Source organism: Cibotium barometz, chromosome 1, assembly GCF_041138505.1.
Source record: "Cibotium barometz isolate CiBa-2024 chromosome 1, ASM4113850v1, whole genome shotgun sequence".
Taxonomy (NCBI): Eukaryota; Viridiplantae; Streptophyta; class Polypodiopsida; order Cyatheales; family Cibotiaceae; genus Cibotium; species Cibotium barometz.
Window position 1 is genome coordinate 29,509,745 of NC_141046.1, and position 24,359 is coordinate 29,534,103.

Sequence of the window (24,359 nt, forward strand, 5' to 3'; positions counted from 1 at the left end):
ACTGGAGATTGACTCTTTGTCCCCAACGGACGAACTTCATGCCTTCATTGAAGGTCTTAACACCACACTGCGTGCCGATGTTTAGAAATATAACCCTGTCGATCTTGCCAATGCCATACGATACGCCGAGCGCGTTGCAGACATTAATTCTCGAAATTCGGACTCTTCCGGTCGAGCTAATGACTTTCAGAAAGCCAATGGATCTCCTATGAGCCGAGATAGTCGGAGAGAGTCATTTGGCACTTCTGCCTCCCGGCCTAATCCCCAATGGAATAATTCTCAACACCCTAGCCGGTCAGAAGGATCGTCCTCTTTTCGGTTCCAACGTTCTCAATCCTTCCAACCACGTAGTTCGGATCGTGGACGGGACCAAAGACGTAACCAATCTCGCAATCCTCGTCCTTCTACTGTTCCTTCTGGACGGGATCAACAAAAGACAGGATTGTGCACAATCTGTAATGGATCTCATCGTTGGTTTGAGTGCCCCAAAAGACCAACCCATCGACAGAATTCTAATGCTAAACCCTCCACTTCCGGGGGAGAAACCCCTAGTTGCTGACAAAGGAAAGCGTGCAATTAATCACCATGCTATTGCACATGCTTCAGTGATTACCGCTACTCCCACAGCACAAGCTGCCTCTTCACCGTTGCCTCAGCGGTCTACTCAGGTTTTGGTTCTTCAAGGCTCTATTTCCAGTCATCCTATTCAGGTGCTCATTGATAGTGGGTGTTTTCATAACTTTGTGGGAACCACCTTGACTCACAGATTGAAGATTCGGACTTCTCCAAGTGCTGTTGTTTATGAAGTAGAGCTTGCCGATAGTTCCACATCCTTGTGTAACACCGTTGCCAAACACCTCTCCTTTCGAATTCAGCACTATCATCACAAATTGGATTTCCAAGTCATGAATTTGGCACATTATGATATGATCCTTGGTCATGAATGGTTGTATCAATATGATCCCCTGATCAGTTTCCGGAACCATTATATACAATTTGCTTAAAATGATATGCTTGTGGCACTCGAAGGAATCAGAGACCACTTTCAGCTCTTCAAGTGAAACGGTGGGTCTGCAAGAGTGGTCTATTCAGCCAACGATCCTCTCGAGGACATAGATACAAAGGTGATGTATCTCAGGCAACCTTTCTTTGCTCCATACTTAGATCTTTTTCCTCAGGAGCTTCCTGCGGTTCTCCCACCTCGGCGACCAGTCAACCATGCTATTGAAATCCTTCCTGGCAGTGCTCCAACTACTCGTGCTCCATATCGAGTTTCTTTTACGGAATCTCATGAGATACAGCGACAACTTACTGAACTTTTGGAGAAAGGACATATTCGACCAAGTAAAAGCCCTTTTGGAGCTCCAGTACTTTTGGTGAAAAAGAAGGATAAGTCTATGCGCCTTTGCATCCACTATCGTGCCCTTAATAAGTTGACTATCAAGATTAAGTATCCTCTTCCGCGCATTGATGAATTGTTTGATCAATTGCTCCATGCAAAGGTCTTCTCCAAAATTGATCTTAAGTCTGGATATCATCAAATTCGCATTCGCGAAGGTGATGAATATAAGACAGCTTTTCACACAAAATATGGTCATTACGAGTACTTGGTCATGCCATTCGGGTTAGCCAATGTCCCTGCAACATTTATGAGTCTGATGAATGATCTTTTTCGTCCTGTTTTTTGGACAAGTTCATCATTATCTATCTTGACGACATCCTGGTGTTCAGTCGTAATATGGAAGAACACAAGGCACATCTTAAGATCGTTTTCGAGGTGCTTCGTGACAATGCTCTTTATGTTAATCCAGGCAAAAGTGAATTCTTCAAGACATCCTTGGAGTACCTTGGACATGTTGTTTCAGCAGACGGTATTTCCGTGGATCCAAAGAAAATACAGGTTATTGTCAATTGGCCAACTCCCACAAACATCCATGATGTTCGTTCTTTTTTGGGATTGCCAACTTCTATCACACAAAGGTTCATTGATTTTCCGAAATAGCGGCTCCTCTCACAGAACTTCTAAAGTCCGCTCCTGCATTCAAATGACTGAAGCCGCAACACAAGCTTTTGGAAATTTAAAGACAGCTTTGACAACAACTCCTGTCATGGCTATTCGTGACCCTACTCTCCCCTTTGATGTTTACACGGATGCTTCTGATATTGCCACTGGTGCCGTCTTAATGCAACAAGGACGTGCTATTGCGTTTTACAGTCATAAGCACTCTGCAATTCAAGGAAGATACCCGGTATATGACATGGAATTTTTGGCTATTGTTCATGCCTATCGTGCATGGAAACATTATCTCTTTTTTGGTGCGGATTTAGTGGTGAAAACAGATCATTATTCTTTGAAATATATATTCACGCAGCCAGTTATGAATGCTAGGCAAGCGCGTTGGGTCGAATTCCTAGCCAATTTTCATATGACAATTGAGTATGTTCCTCATCTTACCAATGTGGTTGTGGATGCCCTCAGTCGTATGCCGCTAGCTTCGGTCCTTGCTATTTCTACAGTTGAAATGAATATACCTCAAAGTTTCAAGGACCGTTATTCAAAAGATCGTGATTTTGGAAATGCATTTCCAATTCTCAATTCTCAGAATGCAACTCCTTCCAACTTGAAGATTTATGGAGCATATACAATAGTGGATGGTTTATTATATTATCAGGACCGTATTTGTGTACCTCATGATACTCATGTTCGAAGAGTATTGGTGAAAGAACATCACGAGGTTACTTATGCTGCACACCCAAGCATCAACAAGACATATCGTCTTTTGACAGCTACATACTATTGGCCTCAAATGAAGAGAAATGAAGCAAGATGTTATTAAGTTTGTTACAGCATGTCTCTCGTGCCAACGTATGAAAGCTAGCAGACAAGATTCCAGCTGGTCTTCTTCAACCACTTCCAGTTCCCAATGAACGCTGGGAAAGTAGTAGTTTGAATTTTATCACTTCATTGCCACATTCTTCTAAAGGCAATACACAGATTCTTGTGGTGGTTGACAGATTTTCTAAAATGGCACATTTCATTCCGTGCAAGAAAGCAACCCAGGCTTCAGTTATTGCAGTCATACTTCATGGATTGCCAAAATCTATAGTTTATGATCGAGATCCAAAGTTTACAAGAAATGTTGTGTCATTATGTTCAGTCTCAATTAGCTTCATGGAAAGAATATTTACCTTTGATGGAATTTGCTTATAATAATTCTTATCATTTAGCTATTGGAATGACACCTTTTCACGCAGCTTATGGCCATACTCCCCTTATTCTTGCCAACTTTGTTCTTCAACATAAAGTGGCTTTAGCAGACCAACTCATTCAAGAAATGCAAGATATTCTATTACAGATTAAGAATAAGATGGTCAGCGTCCAAGAGCAATATCAACGCACAGCTAATAAGCGTCGTCGTCACATTGAATTTCAAGAAGGAGACTTGGTATTATTATATATTGCCCCTCATCGATACAAGACAGTGAAATCAGTCTTTTCAAAGCTTCACCCAAGATATTATGGACCCTTTCGTATTATTAAGAAGAACTCATCTCTAAGTTATAAGTTGGAGTTACCACCTTCTTGGGGTAGAATTCATTCAACTTTCCATATTTCTTGGCTCAAAAAGTTTGTGGACGGTGATTTTCCAGTTTTAGATATTTTGGATTATGTTCCAGAAATTGAAGATGACCACATACTCTTAATTCCAGAGACAATTCTTGATGTCAAAAAGAAAGAAACACAACATAAACTCACTACAGAATTTTTGGTTAAATGGGGAGATCATCCTTGAAGAGCTACATCATCATCATCATTATTATCTCCTTCTCCACCCTCAACCTTTGCCCTTCTTGTAGCGCCGCCACCGCCGCCATTGCAGAGCCATCACTGTTGGAAGCGCCGGCACCGCCGTTACAGAACCTCTGCCGCTGGCATCGCCGCCACCTTCGCTAGCGCCTCCATCACCCAAAGCAACTTCCGCCGGCGTCTCCACAGCCTAGAGCCCATCTCCGCCGACGTTTCCGCCGCCCAGAGTCCTATATTCATTTGTTGTATTGACCTTGGCTTGGAAGAGCCCGTGGATGTTCCTGAAATAAATTCTTGAAAAGGGGGCGGAGCCTATTCCCCACCAACGTGGTGTACTGTGTGAAACGCCTATATCCATCTCTCTTTCCCCCTTCTCTCTCTCTATCTATATCTCTTGGACATGTGGTTGAATTTGTCACTGCACGCTCCGTTGGGCTTACAACCTACATACACCTGGATCACTACCAACTACTCTCAACACTGCTTTGGCTCTTTGTACACCAGGCGTAATAAATAGCCTTGATCGCGAACTCCTCATCAAGGCATTGCTCTGAGCCACTATCTCCATCAACAAAGGAGTGACCAGCTCAAACATAAGGCATTGTGAAAGGCTAATCTACCTTTCCTTTTCCCTTGCCTAATACAAGTGAACTTGCTGAATTTTCAGCACCTGTAGTACCACCACATGACACATCATAATGCCTAGCATTCTACCTCAACGTCCCTGACCAAGATCTCACAATAGACCTACTACTAAAGGACTCTTTTGGTCCACTATCCTATGATTGATGCTCAGCATATAAGGCATACATCCCATTCTTTGCATCACCCTCACTGATGTATACCAACTACTCATCTCATCAAACGCAACACCCTTGCTCACTCGTATCTCACATGTAGTGGAGTTATAGCATCTATAACCTTTCCACTAAAGGGAATAACCAATGTAAAGGGATCAAACTTGCTTCTCACCTCATCTCGTAGATGTACATAAGCAATGTACCGAAACACTTTCATCTGGTTTCCTACCAAAAATCTTTTGTTCAGGCATCATGTAATGAATTGTTGTAGTGGGCGTCATGTTCATGATATAAATTGCAATTGGTACTGGTTCAGCTCAAAAATAATGAGACATTCCTTCCTCATTTATCAATGCACGGGCAACTTCTCCAACATGCCTGTTTTTCCTTTCTGCAACCCTATTTTGTTAGGGGTTATATTTGCATGTAAATTGCCTCTTTATCCCATGCTCTCTCAAATAGTCACTAAATTCATTGGAGAAATAAGTAGATTTATGTTGGGCCTGCATATTATTGAGCTGGTGCGCTAAATACTGACATGTCCAATGTGTGTATGCCAAATATCAATGTCTGCAATCAAACATGTACCATGTACAAACATTGGAGCCTTCACTTCAACATGGGTTTCTTGTCTAGGAGACTATTTTGGTAACTGTGAGGAGGAACACTAGTCTAAATGACAACAAGATAAGGAACCTTCTTAGTTGTCTGAGAATTGGCATGTCATAGCGTAGGAAGTTTTATGATTCATCACACACTTTCTCGTGATGGCCAAATAATATTGATGCAAGAGACAGACTTAGAATTGTACATAAGAGAGATGAGAAGTTTGGAACTTCTCGATCTTAGGCTGAATGTTTAGACCAGTTGACAATTGGACCATTTGATATACCAACTTTGTATATGTGGTTCATGGTCACCATGAAACTCGTTTCGGTGGCTTTGAAACTTTATTCACGTTTTAGTGTTGAAACGTTTCATGTGCACATTGCAACCATATCATTTCATGTGGGAAAAAAGGTTGTGATTTTGTGTGCTTTTTAGCTTTTATAATTCTTTATGTTTCCTTCTTTCATCCTATTTGTTCTTTTCTCTTCTCTTTTGTGTGTCTTCTTTGTTTACCGATGATAAATATGCTAATATTATCTTATAACCAATACCTTCACATTTTATGTATATGATCGTTTCGGTCCAACGTTTCACTGTCCAGACTCCACCTACCTGGTGATGAAACGTTTTGTTCCAAAATAAATCGTTTCAACATCGTTTCATTTCAATAGTGAAATGTTTCGCGGTGACCTTGATGTGGTTGGATCCCACAATGGTGAGAGATACTTCAGGTGATGGTAGTTCCACAGGGTTATTTTGATTCCACGACTTTGGAGAGTCATATGGGCTTCCCACCTATTCGATGGGGTGTAATCCATGGACATGTCAAAGGTGCAATATATTATAAAATTTCTCCTTTAGGATCTCTATTAATGGGATTGCATGGACCTTTGGTAACCTTAACTTCACTCCAATTTGGTGAGGAGTAAAGTAGCTGATGTTGTTTTCAAGTTGTTTGATGACATGGGTATATAAAGAAATTAAGGGGAGTTTTATGCTTGTGTAACATGCAGAAGAACTACATGTCTTAAGAATTGTGCAAAACACAAAGATGAACAGAGAGAAGAGAGAGAGATGTTGCTAAAACAATGTTTTTTGTATATATATATATCAAGATGTACATAGATCCTAGCCAACATGACCTCCAAAAGGAAAAACATGTATGCCTAAGACCTATCCCACCTATCAAGGATCAAATGAATACAAAAGAAACTAAACTTGAATATATAGGCTCCATTTTACCCCTATGCTACAGTTGGCCAGATGCATTACTGTCAGCCAAGTACTTAGACAAATAAATGACAAAATACCCGTAAAATGCCAAATTGCCAAGTATGCCCTCCAACACCTTTTGATTAATCCTTAGTTGTTTAATGTCCCAAAAGGTGCTCAAGTACAGCCTAAAACTAGGGATTAGCATGTCCACATGTTGACATCCCCTCTTGCTAACGAGAATCTAACTGATCGTAGATCACTAACTTCATCCCTTTACTGCATGTGGACTCCATCCTGGGCATCCTGCTTCCATGACGAGGCAATCTTGACCACCTAGATCTTGCTTGAAAACCTTCTACTGCAATCTTGGATTGCTCCAATCTGTAAAGCTATGTTCTGCACTAAGAAATGTGCACCTGCTCTTCTTGTCCCCTCCTTGGGCTGAATCCTTATACCATTCTTGGCTGAGAGTTAGATTCCTTCTTTGAAACCTACAACCCCTTGTTCCTCCCCTCACCCTTCTACCCTAGTGGTCGGGCTGAGCATCTGGGCGAACCCGGGGGCTCTAATATCTATACCCCATGATTGCCGTCATTCTGGCACTACCGAGATACTTGATGTTGAAGAACCACTTGGCCGAGTTTTTCTATTTAAACCAAAAACAACCACCTTTGTACTGTACGTTTTTCAAATATGAACCAATTCAGCACCTCCTAACAGGCTCTGATACCAATGTAACATGTGGAAGAACTATCTATCTTAAGAACTGTGCAAAACGCAAAGATGAACAGAGAGAAGAGAGAGAGAGATTGCTAAAACAATCTTTTTTGTATATATGTATCAAGATGTACATAGATCCTAGCCAACATGGCCTCCAAAAGGAAAAACACCTAAGCCTAAGACCTATCCCACCTAATTGAACTTGCATATTTATAGGCTCCATTTTACCCCTATGCTAGGGTCGGCTAGATGGACTGTTGACGGCCAGGTCCTTGGACAAATAAGTGCCAAACTACCACAACTTCTTCTAACTATCTTGGGTATTAATCCTAGCTGTTTACTGCCCCAAAAGGTGCTTAAACACAACCTAAAATGTGACAACTTGCCCTAACGTAGACGTGACCTATTGGTTACATGTGAAAATATAATCTCCATTCAGTGTTAGATATGAGGATTGAACAAGGGAGATCTTGTGGTTGGAATATTGTATTGGAAGTGCAATATTCCAACCATGTACTGGAAGTCCTAGTGCCATGCCAACAACTAATACACGATGCCATTTGGTATGATAGTTGAGTTTTTTTTTTTTTGCAAAAAAAAAGACTTTTAATAAGTATGAATAAACCTTACAAAATCATGGCTGGAAGTCGGAACAAAACTAAAATCTCATCCCAAAATGTAGGGTGATGTCAACCACTATGGAACACAAAGATGCCAAGAGAGTGTTGTGGGAGTCATTAAGAAAATAAATCTCTTGATCCACTCCCTCACGAAAACAATGTGCTTTGCATGTATAGATCCGGATGGTCCCTATATACAAGCCCATGTGGTCAAGAGAGTGTGAATAATATCTCCCCATATAGTACAAATGCACTAAGTTGTGCTATGGGTCGGTGCTAGGGCTGTTGCGCAATTGAGTTATGTTGTGGACTAGGATTGTTATGGTAGAGCTTTGTTGTCCTTTAAGGCCACATGTTCTATTGGGATTCAACACTTTGATGAGAGTTGGATTGACAATGAGCAATTGGATCTTTATAGCAAGGTCTACAAGAGGAGTCTTACACTAGCCTAGATAAGAGACAATGGACTTGAGTAGATACTATGGTTGGATGTCCGGATCTAGGGATTCGTTTCCATAAGCTTGTCTCGTTATGCATTCACAAGGACATTAATTGAACAGGAGGAAAGTATGTTACGTCCCGACATGCCTATGAAGGCTTAAAGATAAACATGGCTATGGCATTTGTTGAACAAAGAAGTAAGGAGGAGAGAGAGAGCTAGAGAGAGAGAGAGAGAGACAATGCTTCAAAGAGTGATAAATTGCACAACTCAATGATGTCACATGTCTTACTTCAATCAAGTACAATGCTTTTATAGGTAGGCTTAGAGCTTCTCTTGTATGACATCATTGCTTAGGTCATTACAAGTATAATATTTAGATATTTAAGTGAACCACTCTAAGCGTGGATTCACACACACATACACGTGTAGCCCTTTTAGAGGTTTTAGAGGCTATTCACACACCCTTATCTTTTTGTACTTAGATAAGACTTGTTCTCCAACACTCCCCTGAAGCGTTATCCTAGTACACACTTCAGTTGGATAAATCTATGCCTATGACATAGTTTCACTAGAAGTTGCGTCTCGTTCTATCCTTGGAGTAGAGTACAATGGTAGTCGAGCCACTTCTATGTAGGAGACCTTTAAAAAGGCCCATGAGTCTTCAATGTTCATATCGTGCAAAGTTTGCATCTTCTTTGCAGGTTTCTTCTTCTTCTTGTGTGACGTTAGCCTCTACTTTCTTGTGAAAGAGATTCTTATCATTGTGGTTGTTTTTCCCACAATTTTGAAGGCTTCATGGACTTTATGAGTGCTACAAGGACCACATCATCTTGTACCTTTAAGGACTTCATCATGTTCACATGAGCATCAAAGCTCTCATTGGTTGCATCGTAAGACCATAGAAGTCTATCTGCAAAGAAACTTTGGAGTTCTTTACCTGAACCCCACAAAGCTTCTCCAACTTCTCATAGGCTTCTTTGGAGGTTGGGTTCGTGTATAAAATTATCAGAGAGGCCAAAAGGCTCTTTGATCTCTAAGCTTCCATGCTTTTTGAGTAACTCGAGAGAAGAGAGAAATGGGAGAGATTAAATTGAGCAATGTACAATTCAGATCTTGACCTTGACCTTTTGATATGTACAAGTCAAATCCTTGACCTTGATTTTTTTGACCTTGACCTTTTGATGTCTCCTTTCATTCCTTGACGACTCTGGCCTGTGATATTCAAACTAACCAATAGCCAATCATTGCTCTGAAGATTTCCTTGCCAAAACAACCTATCTACCACAATCACAAGAATACCCTTTGTCGCCAATGAGGTGATAGCTCAACTAATGAAGGTGTTTGCCTAGGACCAAAAGGTCCTAGGTTCAAAACCCCCCTTGGTGCTTCCTCGGCAGCATCGCCTACGGGCGGATAATTAAGCACTCACGGGCGGGCGCCTATCGACAGTGAAAAATCGGTAACTATGGGAGGATCTTGGGCATAAGGCGAGTCGGGAAAAAAAAAAAAGATACCCTTTGTCTTGCAATTGCCTATATCAAGAACATTGCTTTAGTCCTCTCGTGAGGTGAAGTCATGTTGTCTTGGTCTTTGATGCTCTTGGATACTCTTGCTGATGTCTACTATGACCTGCCCCTGAGTTGAGAGTCAAATGCCCAAATAAGGGAGGCAATGGGCCTGTTTATGGACAAATTCTTCTTCAACGAACACACCTCAGCCAGCCTTCTACAAGCGCTACAAAATTCTCATAAACTTCACTTAATATGTACACTGGGCTAAAACAGTGCCAGGCTGCTAATCGACCATCCACACCCCTTCATGGACAAGAAATCTGCTCCCCGACTTATCTGCCTTGATGTTCAGGCTTCAGTGCCCAGTGTTTGGCGGCCTAATAAGCTACTGGGACATCTCCGATCTGATAACACGAGGAGACCAACAAAAGAAGTTGAGGAGAAGTTGAGCTCACCCATAAATTTCTGGAAGAAGTTGAGCTAGAGACAGACACACAATTTGCATACATATCAAATGAATGGCCTATAACCATGACAGCTATGCACACATACCATGATTGTTCCAGCAGACGATACAGCTCTTGCAGTTGCCAGTTCACCTGAAATGATTTACATATGTAACTAAATTGAATGAAGCCAACTACAAGGATAAACACACATGTTTAAGGTCAAGTAATACCTTCCGGATGTGCCATCTTTTGCATTGCAGTAGGGGCCACCATGATCGGCATGGAGATCTTAAATCCCAAAACTGCTGTGGTCAGATCAACCTTGGACACATCAATGAGTATCCGAGGGCGAAACCTGTTACCATGGTGACAAGTTCATGTCAAACTCGGACAAAGAAATTCAGCCTAAAGAGGCGAAATCCAGCAGTACCAAATTGCCCAAGGCCTCCATACACAGTGATTGGCACATTACCATATTCTTTCAAAGGCACTCCTGTTGTCCCTCAAGGTATATTGATCCTCGGCCCCAGATGCGTAGTAATCAAAGATCATCTTTGGCAGCTTCTCCTTGGCCAATGCCTCATATTCCGACACATTGACCACCATGGTAGACATGGCTAAACTCGTTGATGAACAACTTATGCTAACTGGGGCAACACTCGACCAACTTCAAGCGTGTGTCACTGCTTCATTCATTACGCTCTCTTTGGCTGGAAAGAGGGCTTTACTAGTGAGATGGAAGAAGAGCTTAAGCTACTTAATGAATGGTGAGCCCACTTATAGTAACTTAATCGACTAGTGAGCCAACTCGAATAATGGAAGATTAAGTTAAAGCTACAGGGCACGCAGAGATTAATTAAGACGGATGCAACAGGGCACACACAAAGAGCCACACACAAAACGACACACACACACACACACACACACACACAGATTTTGGCGGTGTGCCCAAGACGAAACGAGCGGGCTGCGAGAAAAGAGACCTGGACTAGAAAAAGCATAACATACAATTTGGCGTAAATTCAGATGCACCGCCTTTTCGCGTGCTGGTGGCACGGGCGGTGCTTTTTAGTAGAGATGCTATATATTCTTTTGCGCTTTCGTCATCATCCTTGAGCCTCGTGTGGTAGTGCGAGCGTTATCGGTGCGACGCTCCACTCTGCCTGCGCCGCGTGTACTGTGCGACTGCGTTTTCCCGCGGCCACAGGGAGCACAGTAGCCAAGTTCGCCAAAAGAAAGGGTTTAACATGTGCTAAACCTACACAGTCTATATTCTAAGGCAGTTCTACTAAGGAGATTTATGGGTTGTTAACTTAAAAAAGAAAATCACAACCCCTTTTTTCGTTGTAGTAGCAAGCAAATTGGACCTTTGGCAATGTATGTTTGTCATGCCACGAGTTAGTGGAGTGGTTAAGGTGGTTCCCAAGGCCATGGGTTCAAGCCCCCCCTCTCCAAGCAGTGGCATGTAGGGTGTATGGGTTGTTCTATCTAATTCCAACCAAACTTTTATAAAAAAAAGAAATTTGTGTCGCAAATTATAAACTTCATGATTGATGAGGCTTCTCACCACGTAGGTGAGTTGATGGAGAGCTAAAAGTCTCATGGCAAAGGTGTCAGATTCGAGTCTCGCTCCCCATAGTCAAGAATGTCATCGTAAGGGAGCAAGGGGAGAGCATGCTCATGGTTGGTGGACCAAAGCCTATAGTTTTGGTTGTTATATCATTAGCCGGTATCAATAAAGTCACCTACCTTCAAAATTAAGGGATGTTGACCTATCTTCATAGTCAAGGGATGTCGACCTACCTTCAGATTCAAGTGATGTCGTGGATTAAGGTATGGAGGGAGGTTTAGTTAGGGTTCTAAGGTGAGATTAAAAAGCATGCCTAGTTGGTTCATTGATCAACGACGTAATGCTAAATGGGGTTCCCTTCATTGGCATGGAATTTTTTACGATGTGTGTGGCGATTGGCATTAAGTCCTAAGGGCAAAGCATTTATATATTTAATAGTTGAGTGAAACACAAATAATACTTAGCTCACAAAGCACGACTCCAAGATTGGGTGCAATCATCCCCCCTTATGTGTGTGGCCTCTCCCCACACATGAGTATTTACAAGATACTTTATTCCAAATTAGGCCATAGCCTCCAAAAATACAAAAAGGTGTTTTTCTTGCACGACACTCTCTTATGCTCAAAATAGAGTGCCCATAAATTGAGGCTAGGGTTTAAAGCATATCATGCTTTACAAGAATATTAAAGTTCAATTTTTTGCTTGATAAACTAAGACTTTCCAAATAAATCAAAATGTGCACAAGCTAGCACATATATATACAAAGCTTGTTTACAAAAACAGTGTGCCAAGTAATGAATATGTGTGAATTCTTCTCAATCTTTGGAATCCTCTTCACCTATAAAATAACCAACAATAAATTGGTGAAACAAATATTTTCATAAGTATACAAACCATAACCACACACATGTTTGCTAGACGTAAGTAACCCAAGAATCACCCTTCCATACAAACCAACTGAAACAAACATTGGAGGCCCCAAACATACGTCAATATCCACCAAACGTATTAATATTTATAATGACATCACCCATGATATTAACATGATTTGGCTTGACACAAAGATAATCCAAGTGTCTCCGAATTACCTATGAGGGTAGAATAATATTTTTAAGAAGGCTTAAAATATATTCCCATAACAATAGTTTTTTGTGAAGGTGCAAACATTAACGAGTTTGCTCCCTAAGTCTTTATGGGAGCTTTTCAAGAAGATATCATTGTTTTAAACGGTCAAAATTGGGAGCTTTTCAAGAAGATATCATTGTTTTAAAGGGTCAAAATTGGGATGCACTTGTGTCTTTTTTAAGTGCTTTAAGGAATTTAACTATTCATAATGTGAAATGCACACATTAGGAATCTAACTATTCCTAATGTGTGATGCACATATTTTACTGATGTTGAAGTGGTCATTTCAATAGCTCTTAAGGCTAGAGGCCTTTTGTCATATGTTGCCAACTCGTAATGCGAAATGACGTGAGATAGGTGGGAATATATAAGAGCCGCAACTAAAGACATTTTGTGGATGCTCGACATATTGATGGGCTGTTGTATGCAAATATAGGAGTCACCTGGTGAGGATCAAGATTCCATGAACTAACACATCTACGAGGTGGTGTAAGACATGTGATGGTGACATGTGGGCTATCTCATGCACCTTCTTCTATCCTCTCTCTTCAGTTGCTTGAAATTAAGGAGTGGCTTGCATTGAGAACGAAGACATGTAAACTTGAAGGATTGGGTGTCAAACTTGCCACCGTGGTCAAGTGACTTTAGAGGTACCATTAGTTATGCATCTCACTACATTGTTAGGGACATGATCCACACACTCTTAAGCAATGTGATGGATGTGGTCCACTATTCCTTCAGGAATAGGTTTCAGCCTTAGACTTATGTACATTCTCTTATGTTCTTGAAGCAATATAGTGCTTTGTAACAATTTCTCTTTGATGTACTTGGCCTCAATATTTGGTGAGAGATTTATAAAAAAGATTTGTTGTGCTTTGTGAGATCATTACCCTGGTTAAGCTTTCAGTGATTTAGTGTTATTCTTCTTCATTATTCAAATCCATACACATCTTCAATGCTTCAGTTTCTCATACATCTTGGCATTAGGGTTTCTTTTGGAAATTAGGGTTTTATGAGTGATTTCTTCCTTAGTGAAGTTTCTTGCCTTGCTTAATAAGATCTTTTACCATACTAAGTCTTGATTGATACATCTACTCACAAATTTCCACCAATTTTGTCTTGAATCATTTTCTCTTGCATTAATTTTGGGGATTTCCATGAGGGACAAGCTCTCTAATCACCTTAATCTTAAATGATAATGTTAATGATCCATCAAACAAAGGATTACATGCATAATGATCATAGCCATTTCATCTTGCAAATTTTGGGGATTTACATGAAAAAAATTAGGGTTTCTTGGCTTGTTTTATGCTTGAATAAGTTCTTTCATATGGATTTTCTTCCAATGTAAACTTATTGAGCTTCACATATGATAAGATTTCTCCATTGAGGTGAGCTTTGGCTATAGCATGGATTGGATGGTTTCATTGGTTCCATACATGCCATTGGAGATGCTACATGCATGATTGCAAGTTAATGGGATGCGTTGTTGTCATCATTAGCTACTATCACATGCTATGCAAGGATTGGATGGTTTCAATGGTTCCATACATGCCATTGGAGAAGCTACATGCATGATTGCAAGCTAATGGGATGTGTTGTTGCCATCATTATCTACTATCACATGCTATGCATTGACACATGGGGTTCTTAGATGCATTGATGGGCTATGCTTTGTGGTTGTTGGTTGTGATTCAAATCATAAGCATTGGTGAAATCCATGCTTGGTTAGTTAAAGCATCGATCACTTCCTTGTTACTTTGATGGGAAATGGGGGATTATTTCATGGGTAATTTTTCCATTGTCAATGTTTCATGATGGAGTTTATGCATAAGGGAATAGTTAATACCTTGATTTGAGATTCTCTTGCAAGATTTACACCATATCTAGCAAGAATTGAATTGATTGGTATATCCAATCAAGGGGCTTTTGAAAGAATCTTCATCATACACATGCATTGATGGAATCTATGCTTAAATGATGCTTTGTTGGATTGCCTATGCCTATCGTATGCCATGGTAAGGACATACTATGGACACTTGATGTATAATTGAGATCATTGAAAGATTCATAGATGAGCATGATGGACACTTGATGTATTGAGATCATTGGAAGATTCATGGATGAGCATGAGTACATACTTGCATGTATGAACATTTGTAAGAGCATGAGTCATGCTTAAAATCAAATTGTAAGTGATCTCAACCATCTATTTGAGATTCAATCACTCTCCACATCACATTGTACTACACTTTTCATTTCTAGTTACTAGTGATGTGTGAGGGTACCCTGGTATATGGAGAAGAGACCACGGGAGCATGGCTTGAACTCAACGTACTATGAATGTCGTGGGTAAAGCGGTACGGTGAGGGATGAGGTACATCGAAGTGAAGACTTGACCCCAACTCTTGCCTTGGATACCAAACTTCATAAGAGGATGGAAAGTGCATGGCCGGGAGATTGGCAAGCATCAATGTGCTTCATCGACAACAATCATCTTGTTGTTTGGTAATTGCATTTGGGAAAATCAATGGTACATGACATAAGTTGGTAATTACATTTGGGGAAAATCAATGGCATAAACAATGTGAAAAGGATTACAATTGTTTGTATATATACATATTGCCCATTCTTGGGCATTTTTTGTGGTCACATTTTAGGATTGAGATCCAGTAGGGATTGCTCAAAGGTCATGCCAAAATTTCTTCAAAATGCAATGCAAAATTCTTATCTTGAGTCAATACATGTTATTTGACATTGGTAAGATCATTTGTGGGATAACTTTTTGACTATGTGCAGGCAGTGTAGAAAAACTTTAGTCACACAAATAGTGTGGTATGTTTTGAAGGGGTTTGGAGTGTTAGATAGGAATACTAAAGAGCTTTCTAACAAGCATTAGAACTCCTAATTTGGAATTTGCAAAGGCGGTGAACTTTGGCATTTTCCACCGCATTGTTTTTTAGGGTAGATTGTACAAAACCTTGGCCCAGTCATCATAAATGCCTCCAGCTGATGGAAAAGTGATCATATAACATGAAAGTACACATAAAGAGCTTTCCAATAAGCCCAAGCACGCCTGGTTCGGACCAGTCCACTCAAAGCGATTGACTTTTGCATTAGTTAACTTTGGTCAACATGGGCATTTGATTTTTCAAATCTATTTTCACACATCCTTGATCTATTCATCAAGAGCATTCCAATGACCCAAAGATCACACAAATCAGGGTTCATTTGAGTGGTGTAGTAGAAAATGGGCATGCGGCACAAATCTCAAAACATAGAGGTATAACGCACATCCATAGTGGAATCTAGGGTGGCATACACGTTCTTCTCTCCATTGCGGATGTGGCAAACTAAAGCTCATCAATTTTGGAGTCCGTTTGAGCAAAATACGGCCTATTTGATGTTTTGGCAGTTTTTGACCACATAGAATAGAGTGCTAAACCCTAATTTAATCAAGAGGGTTTAGGACTATTTGGAAAGCAATCATTGGGCTTCAATCCTCACCCCATAAGCTGAAGACAAGATTTCAACCTTGTCTATCGGATTCTGGAGTCACTAGTTGGATTAAATCTTGTACCGCGAGCATAGTTGGATAATTTTGGGTCCGGTATACTATTTGGGAGTATGGGTGACTATGATAGTGAGAATGATGAAAGCTATTATGGGGATGAAGATGATTATAATACCGATGATAGTACTTGCAATGGAATTTATACCATGGATGAGGAATATTGCATTGAAGAGGATATTTTCGATGGGAATAGTGACAATCATGAAGATTCAACATGCATGGATGATGATCAATGTGATGAAGATTATTACAAGCCTCTCCAATTTCATTGCACTCTAATCATTTCAAATCACTTGCATTATTTTAACTAGACTAGTTGATGAGATTATGTGGATCTTGGCGGGGTTTGGAGACAAGCCGATGAGAGATGACAAAGCCAAGATAATCCACCTCATCAGCAAAGAATGTGCACTTGTTTTTTCTAGGATATAGCCTGTGCTTGCAGAGTGTGTCAAGAACTTGACTTACATGCTCTCATGCTCTTACTCATCCTTAGAATACATAAGAATGCCATCAAAGAACGCAATTAATAAGTTATTCTCTAAGAACATCTGACATGAATCTATTGACAGTGGAAGGAGTAGTTGTTAAACCAAAGGGCATCACCTTGAATTAATAATGCTCGTAGTAAGAGTTGAAGGTAGTCTTTAGGATATCTTCTTCCTGAATGTGGATTTTTGATAGTAGCCAAAATTTAGATCAATCTTTGTGAAGTATTTGGCACCATAGAGCCTATCAAAGATCTCGTTATGAAACATGACCTTATCTCCAAGTAATTACGTGAGTTTGCAACAATGACCGCCGCAAGCTAAGGGCACCATTGGAAAGAGGAGACTAAGACGAACCAAAAAGCTAAGGAAGATATGAAATTTGCTTATTTCTATGGGAATCAAGTTGGCTATGATTCTTCCTATGAGTTCACTCATAGTAATGATGATTGGATCCATGAAAGAGAAGTTGAATCTTAACTCAATCAAGGTAGCTATGATTCTTCCTATGAGGTCACTCATAGCAATGGTGGTTGGAACCAAGAAAGTGGAGTCATTATGAATTTTTTGGACCCAAAAAGGATTCCTAATTTTAAGGGATTAGAGCTTAAAAAGTTGGGCTTAAGGGAGACAAAGGCTATGATGACCCCTATTTTTTACCTTGCCACATCAGCCATACCCCTCTAGTTTCACTTTTTAAAGGGAATATTCTCACTCTCTTTTTCTCTCTTACTTTTTGAATTTTTTATCTTCACTCTCTACAAATTGAATCTTTCTTGTCAGCTTGAAATCTCCTTTCTCATTAACTCCAACCATATCTCCCTTCCACATCAGCAAAACATTCTTGTATTTAGGTGGACCCCAAAAAGTGAAATTTTTAAATTTTTAAATTTTTTACATTTTGAGGTGGAAAAAACACCACCCAACCATTATGTATAATGAAAATAAAAAATTTCCTCCAAAAAGCTTGTAATTCAAGGGTCATGTCAGAAGTCTGTCAGGAGAGCCAGTACATCCATAACTACTGTCAAGTCCCCACACAACCCCATAAACATAACTAACTGTCAAGAACCACTACATCCATGAGATCCCGAAATTGTGGGGATCCCAAAAATTATTATTTTTTAATTTTTCTCATAAATGCAATTTATTGAGATGAAAAACTCCATGTTAGTATATTTGTATGTCAAAAATATCATTTTCTACTTAGAAAAACGGATTTGTGTTAAACCTCCAACAACAAACCTCCAACAGGAAAGTTTTAACAGTCTCACTCACTCACTCTCTCTCTCCCCCCCCTCTAAGGATCTCTCTGCTTTAGCTTCTTCCTTTGCTTAGTTAGCTATGGAGCCTTTGCAAGCTGTGTGTGTAGCCCCTTGTGAAGCTGGAAAACGGAAGGTTGATTTACACATTTGTATTCCTGAAGAGTATGGCAGCTCTAAAAAAACCCATCCTACTGATGCACAATCTGTCCAAGCTCGTACAATAGCTAAGGAGAAAAATGTAGATCTTTGGGTTGATGGGCGTCTCTATCTAATTGACCCTCCATTAAGAGCAAACCCTCCTTTCCGTGATTTATCATTTTTTATGCAATTTGTTGGTGAAGGAGAGCTTGGCTTGTTAGGATACTACGGAAGATTGACTACAAGTGGAGCTTGGTAAACCCATATTCTCCAATCTCAATTGCAAGCATCACAATTCACCCTTTTACAATGTCAAGAAGGACTTAAAACTTGGTTTGGTAGTCTTTTCCCATGCACATATCATGGCCTCATTTATGAGCGTAATGCTCATACGTTCCAGCTTCCGACCTTTCACAATTTGGCATTGACATTGTGAAAGGCATTGTGGAGAAGGATGCAAAGATTCAAAGGCTAGAGGAACTTATCAAATGACTCAAAGCAATGCCAAATGGTGCTCGTGAACACAAAAAGACATTGGCTAGTATAGAATCTCTTACATTTAAAGGTGGAGCATTCATACAACAAAGTAAGTAACATAAACTTTCATTATGCACTCAGTGATTTAAATAAAATAGTCATGATTTGTGTTCTGCCAGGAATTTTCTGAAGAGGTGTGTGGTTCTAAACGAAGAGGGATGGAAGGATTTGGTCAAAGCCATTTTGAATACTAAGGATATTCTTTCAATTATTAGTGACCCTCATCGTCCTAAAATACGCCAAGCTATTGTTAGCAATGTGGTGAGCAAGATTACCACCTCCATTGATTCTTCATTAATTCAACATGCTTGTGATGTGGCTGGAATCAGCATGAAAGGGTACCAAGCAATCCGTCAGGTTGTAAAAGATGCATTTCTAAGACAAGGAATCACTGGCACTTTATTTCCTATACTCAAGGTGATTCACAATGTCAAGCGTATCAATAATGATGATGTGCAGTGAGCTATAGGACAATTTTATCACGTTGAGGGCACACTAACATTAGACACAGGGTCGAGCAGAAAGGAAATCAAAATAACAAGTACAAAATTTCACTATGATGTTTACAATAACATCTTTGTTCATATTGAGAGACTACAATAAGCTATGGTGAAGTTCTATGGTCTTTCACCAGAAGGTGAGAACTTGCAATTGCTACTATTCATGTTTTTCAGTAGAAAATGAAGACGATTATTTTGTTTTGAATATTGTAAATTACCGTTTATTTACAGTTTTGGGGAGCACACTTTCATTTGTGCTCAAGTTAGATGAGTGCCAAATTGTGAAAGGTCGGAAGTTGGAACGTATGAGCATTACGCTCATAAATGAGGCCATGATATGTGCATGGGAAAAGACTACCAAACCAAGTTTTAGTGTGCAATCTGAGGAAAGAGGTTTGGTGGCTTGGTGCATTCGAGGTACCAAATTCGAGGTACCGAAGGAGACACATGAGGTATTGACATGGATGTTTGAAAGGACTCCCTGGATAACAGATGTAATCAAAAATCAAATTGATGGTCAACTTTTAGATGAAAACATAGGAAAGTTCAAGGTGGATTGGCATCTTGGGAGGGGGAGATTTGAAGACAATTAAATGCATGATGGGTTATGCTCAAGGCGCGACATCAAGATGGCCTTGTCCATTCTGCAATGCTCAGATTAATATTCCTAGGCAGAAAAAGACAAATGGAAAAGGTATGTAGAAGGTTGGTTTTGTTGGGAAGGATACCTCAAAAGGTCCCAAGAAAGGGAAGAAGCAACAGGAAGATGCAGTAGATCCAACCGAGTCAACTGATGATGAAGATGAGGAACAACCAAATGCAAGATGGGTGGAAGGTGTCATGTCTCCTGATATGCTAGGAGAACCAAATAGGAATTCAAATTGGAGCCCTATCATTAATTTTCCACTAAAGAATATTCACTTTTGCACACTTCATGCATTCATGGTCGATTGCTTAAGTGCCATATCGATTATGCATTCACAATGCCTATACAAGAGAGGAAAGTTGCAGCCCTTGGTAAACTAGAGCATCTTTTGAATTCTCTGGGTTGCCATGGCGAAAACGTGAAAATTGAAGAGAATAAGCAGGCCTCTGGTATGTCATACGAGGTTGCTCCATGAGACTGGAGCAAAGCCAAGGAGATTTTTGGAGAAGCTAGCAAACATAGAGAATTCAAAGAAGATTCCTTTTTTGTCCCCCTGACATCAAAGAGTAGGGACGCTTCATTTGCTCCTTGTTTAACATGCCTTTCTTAGCATCACGAGATATTAATGGCATAGACAAGCTCTTATGGGACAACATATGGATGCAAAAGAATGAGCAATTTAAGGAAACAATACGCACAGAAGACAAGCTCTTGTGGGATGCAAAAGAACTAGCAATTCAAGTAAGCAATGCACAACATGGAATGGGAGATCCTTAGCAATAAGATTTCTTTTGTGTAGGATGGTAAACCGACCATGTTCGGGCATAATTAAAGGAGATTAAACGAGATATGTCTTCAAAGAATCTAGATAAAGGAGATTAAACAAGATATGTCTGCAAAGAATATGGGAATATATAATTATATGATTGCCTAGATTTTAATCTTTAAAACAAGTTCATTCCTAGTAGCTTTTTCTCATGACATGGGATGCTACTCATGCACATTGAGGCCTCTCTCCTTGATGTGTTTGTGGAGAATGATACTATCGGTGGTAGTAGAAAAACTCAACAGGGTACAACTATAAACCACCACATCGCTGCCTTGAATGTTCTAAAATATTTCTAATGTTGTTAACCTCCATTAACCTTTGCCTTGTTTGTGTTTGTGAAACATGAACGAACACGGATACATTGCATCTCATGTCATAGATAAGATTTGCATGATCTGTGCATTGGGGTTTTCTCAAAAAGAGACCTTATTATGCCATGTATCAGAGGAAAATAGAAGGTGGATGGCCAAGCACCTAGAGAAAGAAGCTAGGGGAGGACAACATCCTTGGTATCAATGTCCACTACTTGTATTCTCCAGATGGTCTTCCATGTTTCAATTTTGTTTAATGTATTGCACAAATGAAATGGATTTGAAATTAAATACAATGATGATACAATGCTTTCAGGGTGAATACCAAGCTAGGCAATGTGACATTCTAGCACAGAAGGATAAGATATTCCCACATACTTTTAAGGAAAAATGGCAAACAACCTTTTATACGAGGTTGATCATAGGTGTAAAAAAACAACATGCCAACGTAACAAAAATGGTTGATACAAAGAATGGTAAGGAGTTTTCCAAGTGAGCACAATGTATTGCATTATAGTTTGTATAAATAGATATATTAGGCCTGCTAGACAAAAGAGTTTATTCTATTGTATGCTCATCCCTACTACCTAATGAAAAGAGTAACTTGCTTTGTTTTCTCAAAGAAGAAGACATTAGATAAGAAAAGCAAATAATATTCCTAATGGTAAGTTAGCCTAGACACAAGTGAGACTCACAATAGGTTAAGTTTTGTTCTATTTCTCCTCATCAGCATTTACTCTTGGTGAAACACAAATATGAAGACTTTAGAAATTTCTTGAAGGAGGAGGTACTATGGTCTCAGGATATTGAGCATGGTACCACACTCACCAAGTTCCTCGAGTGAACTTACAAATTGAGGTTGCCTGCAATGTTTTTATTCGTGTGACTTTTGAGGTGAAACGGAAACACTTTGCAAGTTTCTTTGAGGAGCTACTTGGCACGGCCAAGTCCGCCTTTCTTTTGGACAAATAACCTATTGTAAAAAGCAAGTAGCAAAGCTTTGACTTGGCAGGGACAAGTCCGCCTTTCCTTTGGACAAATAACCTACTATAAAAAGCAAGCAGCAAAGCTTTGCATTTATAGGTGGGTTACAAGCACTAACAATTTATTTTACATATTATTTTTCAATAGATGGTTGATCTCATGTATGGAGAGAAACAAACTAGACGTAATAACACTACTGATCAAGCAATGGATAGACCAAAACTTCGAGGAGACAATATACACAAAGTTGTAAGCAGGGTTTTTGGGACCCTGAAGTGTTTAGAATGTGCCCTTCATGGTTGGATTTCTAATGCCATAAATATCCATTAGAGGAGAAGAGGAGTTTATAGAGCATGCAAAGAAATTGGAGGCAAACAATGCGAGAAAGGTATTTCGAATACTTTGGTGCATCTCCACTTCATAACTTAACACGTTAACATATAAACTTTTATAACAACTTCCTTAGGGTAAGAAGCTTAACACATTAACATATAAACTTTCATAACTTCCTTATAAGAAGCTTCGAAGTCAAAAGTCATCCCGTTCACCTTCCATGACCGCAAAAAGGAGAAGAGCTTGAAAATATCAATTATGACAAGGATTTGACGATAGGCTTCATAGTGATGGAGCATCCATGTCAAGCATGATGAGCCCCCTATATCAATCCAGTCACCATGATCTATGGTTGGCAGTGTGTTATTGGTAGCAATATTTAGTTGTAATATTTTATAAGAAAACTCTAAATTTGTATGTAACTAGGTAAACAAGTAGCACCTTAAATAAACTCACATTTCGAGGAAAAACTCAGGCTACAAATAAGCACCAAGTAGAATCTGAAGGTCATTCAACAAAACAAAGAGAAACTCAAGCTCCACCTAAGAAGCCAAGCGGAACCCAAGACAAGCCCATAACAAAAGGTAAAAACACAAGAATCTACCCACTACACAAAGTAGTGAATTTGTTTCTTAGCTTATTTAGTTTTCTATGTGTGTAGTAGATAGTTGTAGTTTGGAAAAGATTGAGGTTATGGTTGATGATACTTCAGATATTAGCTTGGTGCTAAGGGGAGGGGACATACCCTAAGCTTTTGTTCACTTACACAATGCTTTAGGGAGGTAGGCTCCTCCAGGGCATAGATTTGGTCTAAACAATGAAGTTGTACTAGGTTGATTTCTCTCTAATGGTTTGTAGAGTCCCAACAGTAGGATGCAAGGTGCATGTGGTTGGTAAAATTGTGCTTTCGTGGAACAATTACAACACTGGAGAATAGAAACATATATGAGAGATTGCTAATAGGCTATTTTGTAACAATGGTTGTGCCTTTTTTGAGCAGGTTTAGGAAGATGGAAGCTTGCCTATGGAGGATGGAATGGATCCATGGTGTGTGGTTGAGGGAGATAGAGAGTGACAAAGAAATATAGATAATGCTACTTAAGTTTGCATGACTCAATGATTGAGTATATTCTTGATTATCAAACCTCCACCAGCATAAAGCCTTTTCTTTTGACTTAATCAAACTTGGACTAGTTCTTCCCAAGAAAACATCCTACACACTTGCACACTTACATACTATCTAATCCAATCCTACACACTTGCATACACACTTGCACACTTGCATACTATCTAATCCAATCCTAAAAGGTTGTTCACACCCAAACACACACAAATATGCTACTACACTCATAAGGAGTGTTCACACATAGTTACACACTACGGCTACATATTTTCCCTTGACATTGGAGCCCATATAATGATAAATAGTAGGAGAACATCCCCCATGCAATAGATGTTCTAATGCCTAGGGATTGATACAATGCTAGATACACAGATGTTCTATTAAGTGATACATATGAGAGATCTAATAGCCATAGGTTTGATATAAATGCTAGTTGGAGGTTGCTTGCCAAATGTTAGGCCAAGAGTTCGTTGCAAGAGTATTCTTAAAAACCCAATTTGAATCAACCATAAGATTGGCCTCTTCTGGTGAGGCCTCCACTTCATCATCTTCTTCTTGATTATCTTCAACAATCAAAGCTTTGGTCTTTTTCTTCAAAAAATAAATTTCTTCCTTATGATTCTTCTTACCATAGAATGGGCTACATCTATTATTGGTTTTGTTGGTGAAGCCCTTGGAGAAATTCCTGATGTTGGTGTAGCCTTTTTGCTTCTGCTTTGTGCTTCTGCTTTGTGAAATAAAGCCCCCCTTCATTGTAGTTAG

General features: G+C 39.7%; 1 protein-coding gene across 3 annotated transcripts in view; it reads right to left on the bottom strand.

The window, feature by feature from the left end:
- LOC147641841 (glycolate oxidase 1-like) overlaps positions 1–11,464 on the bottom strand; it is a 34,872-nt gene extending 23,408 nt beyond the window's left edge. Inside the window, exons 1-4 of one of the 3 annotated variants that reach the window (XM_086800185.1) lie at positions 11,183–11,464; positions 10,647–10,884; positions 10,405–10,529; positions 10,278–10,324 (exon numbers count right to left, since the gene is read on the bottom strand). In XM_086800185.1, the coding sequence (XP_086656311.1) occupies positions 10,278–10,324; positions 10,405–10,529; positions 10,647–10,789 (315 nt within the window). In that variant the 5' untranslated portion in view covers positions 10,790–10,884; positions 11,183–11,464. Of the gene's footprint in view, positions 1–10,277; positions 10,325–10,404; positions 10,530–10,646; positions 11,150–11,182 lie in introns of those variants that run through there. The other 2 variants (XM_086800194.1, XM_086800202.1) reach the window with 2 other exon arrangements.
- Positions 11,465–24,359: the final 12,895 nt, after the last annotated feature.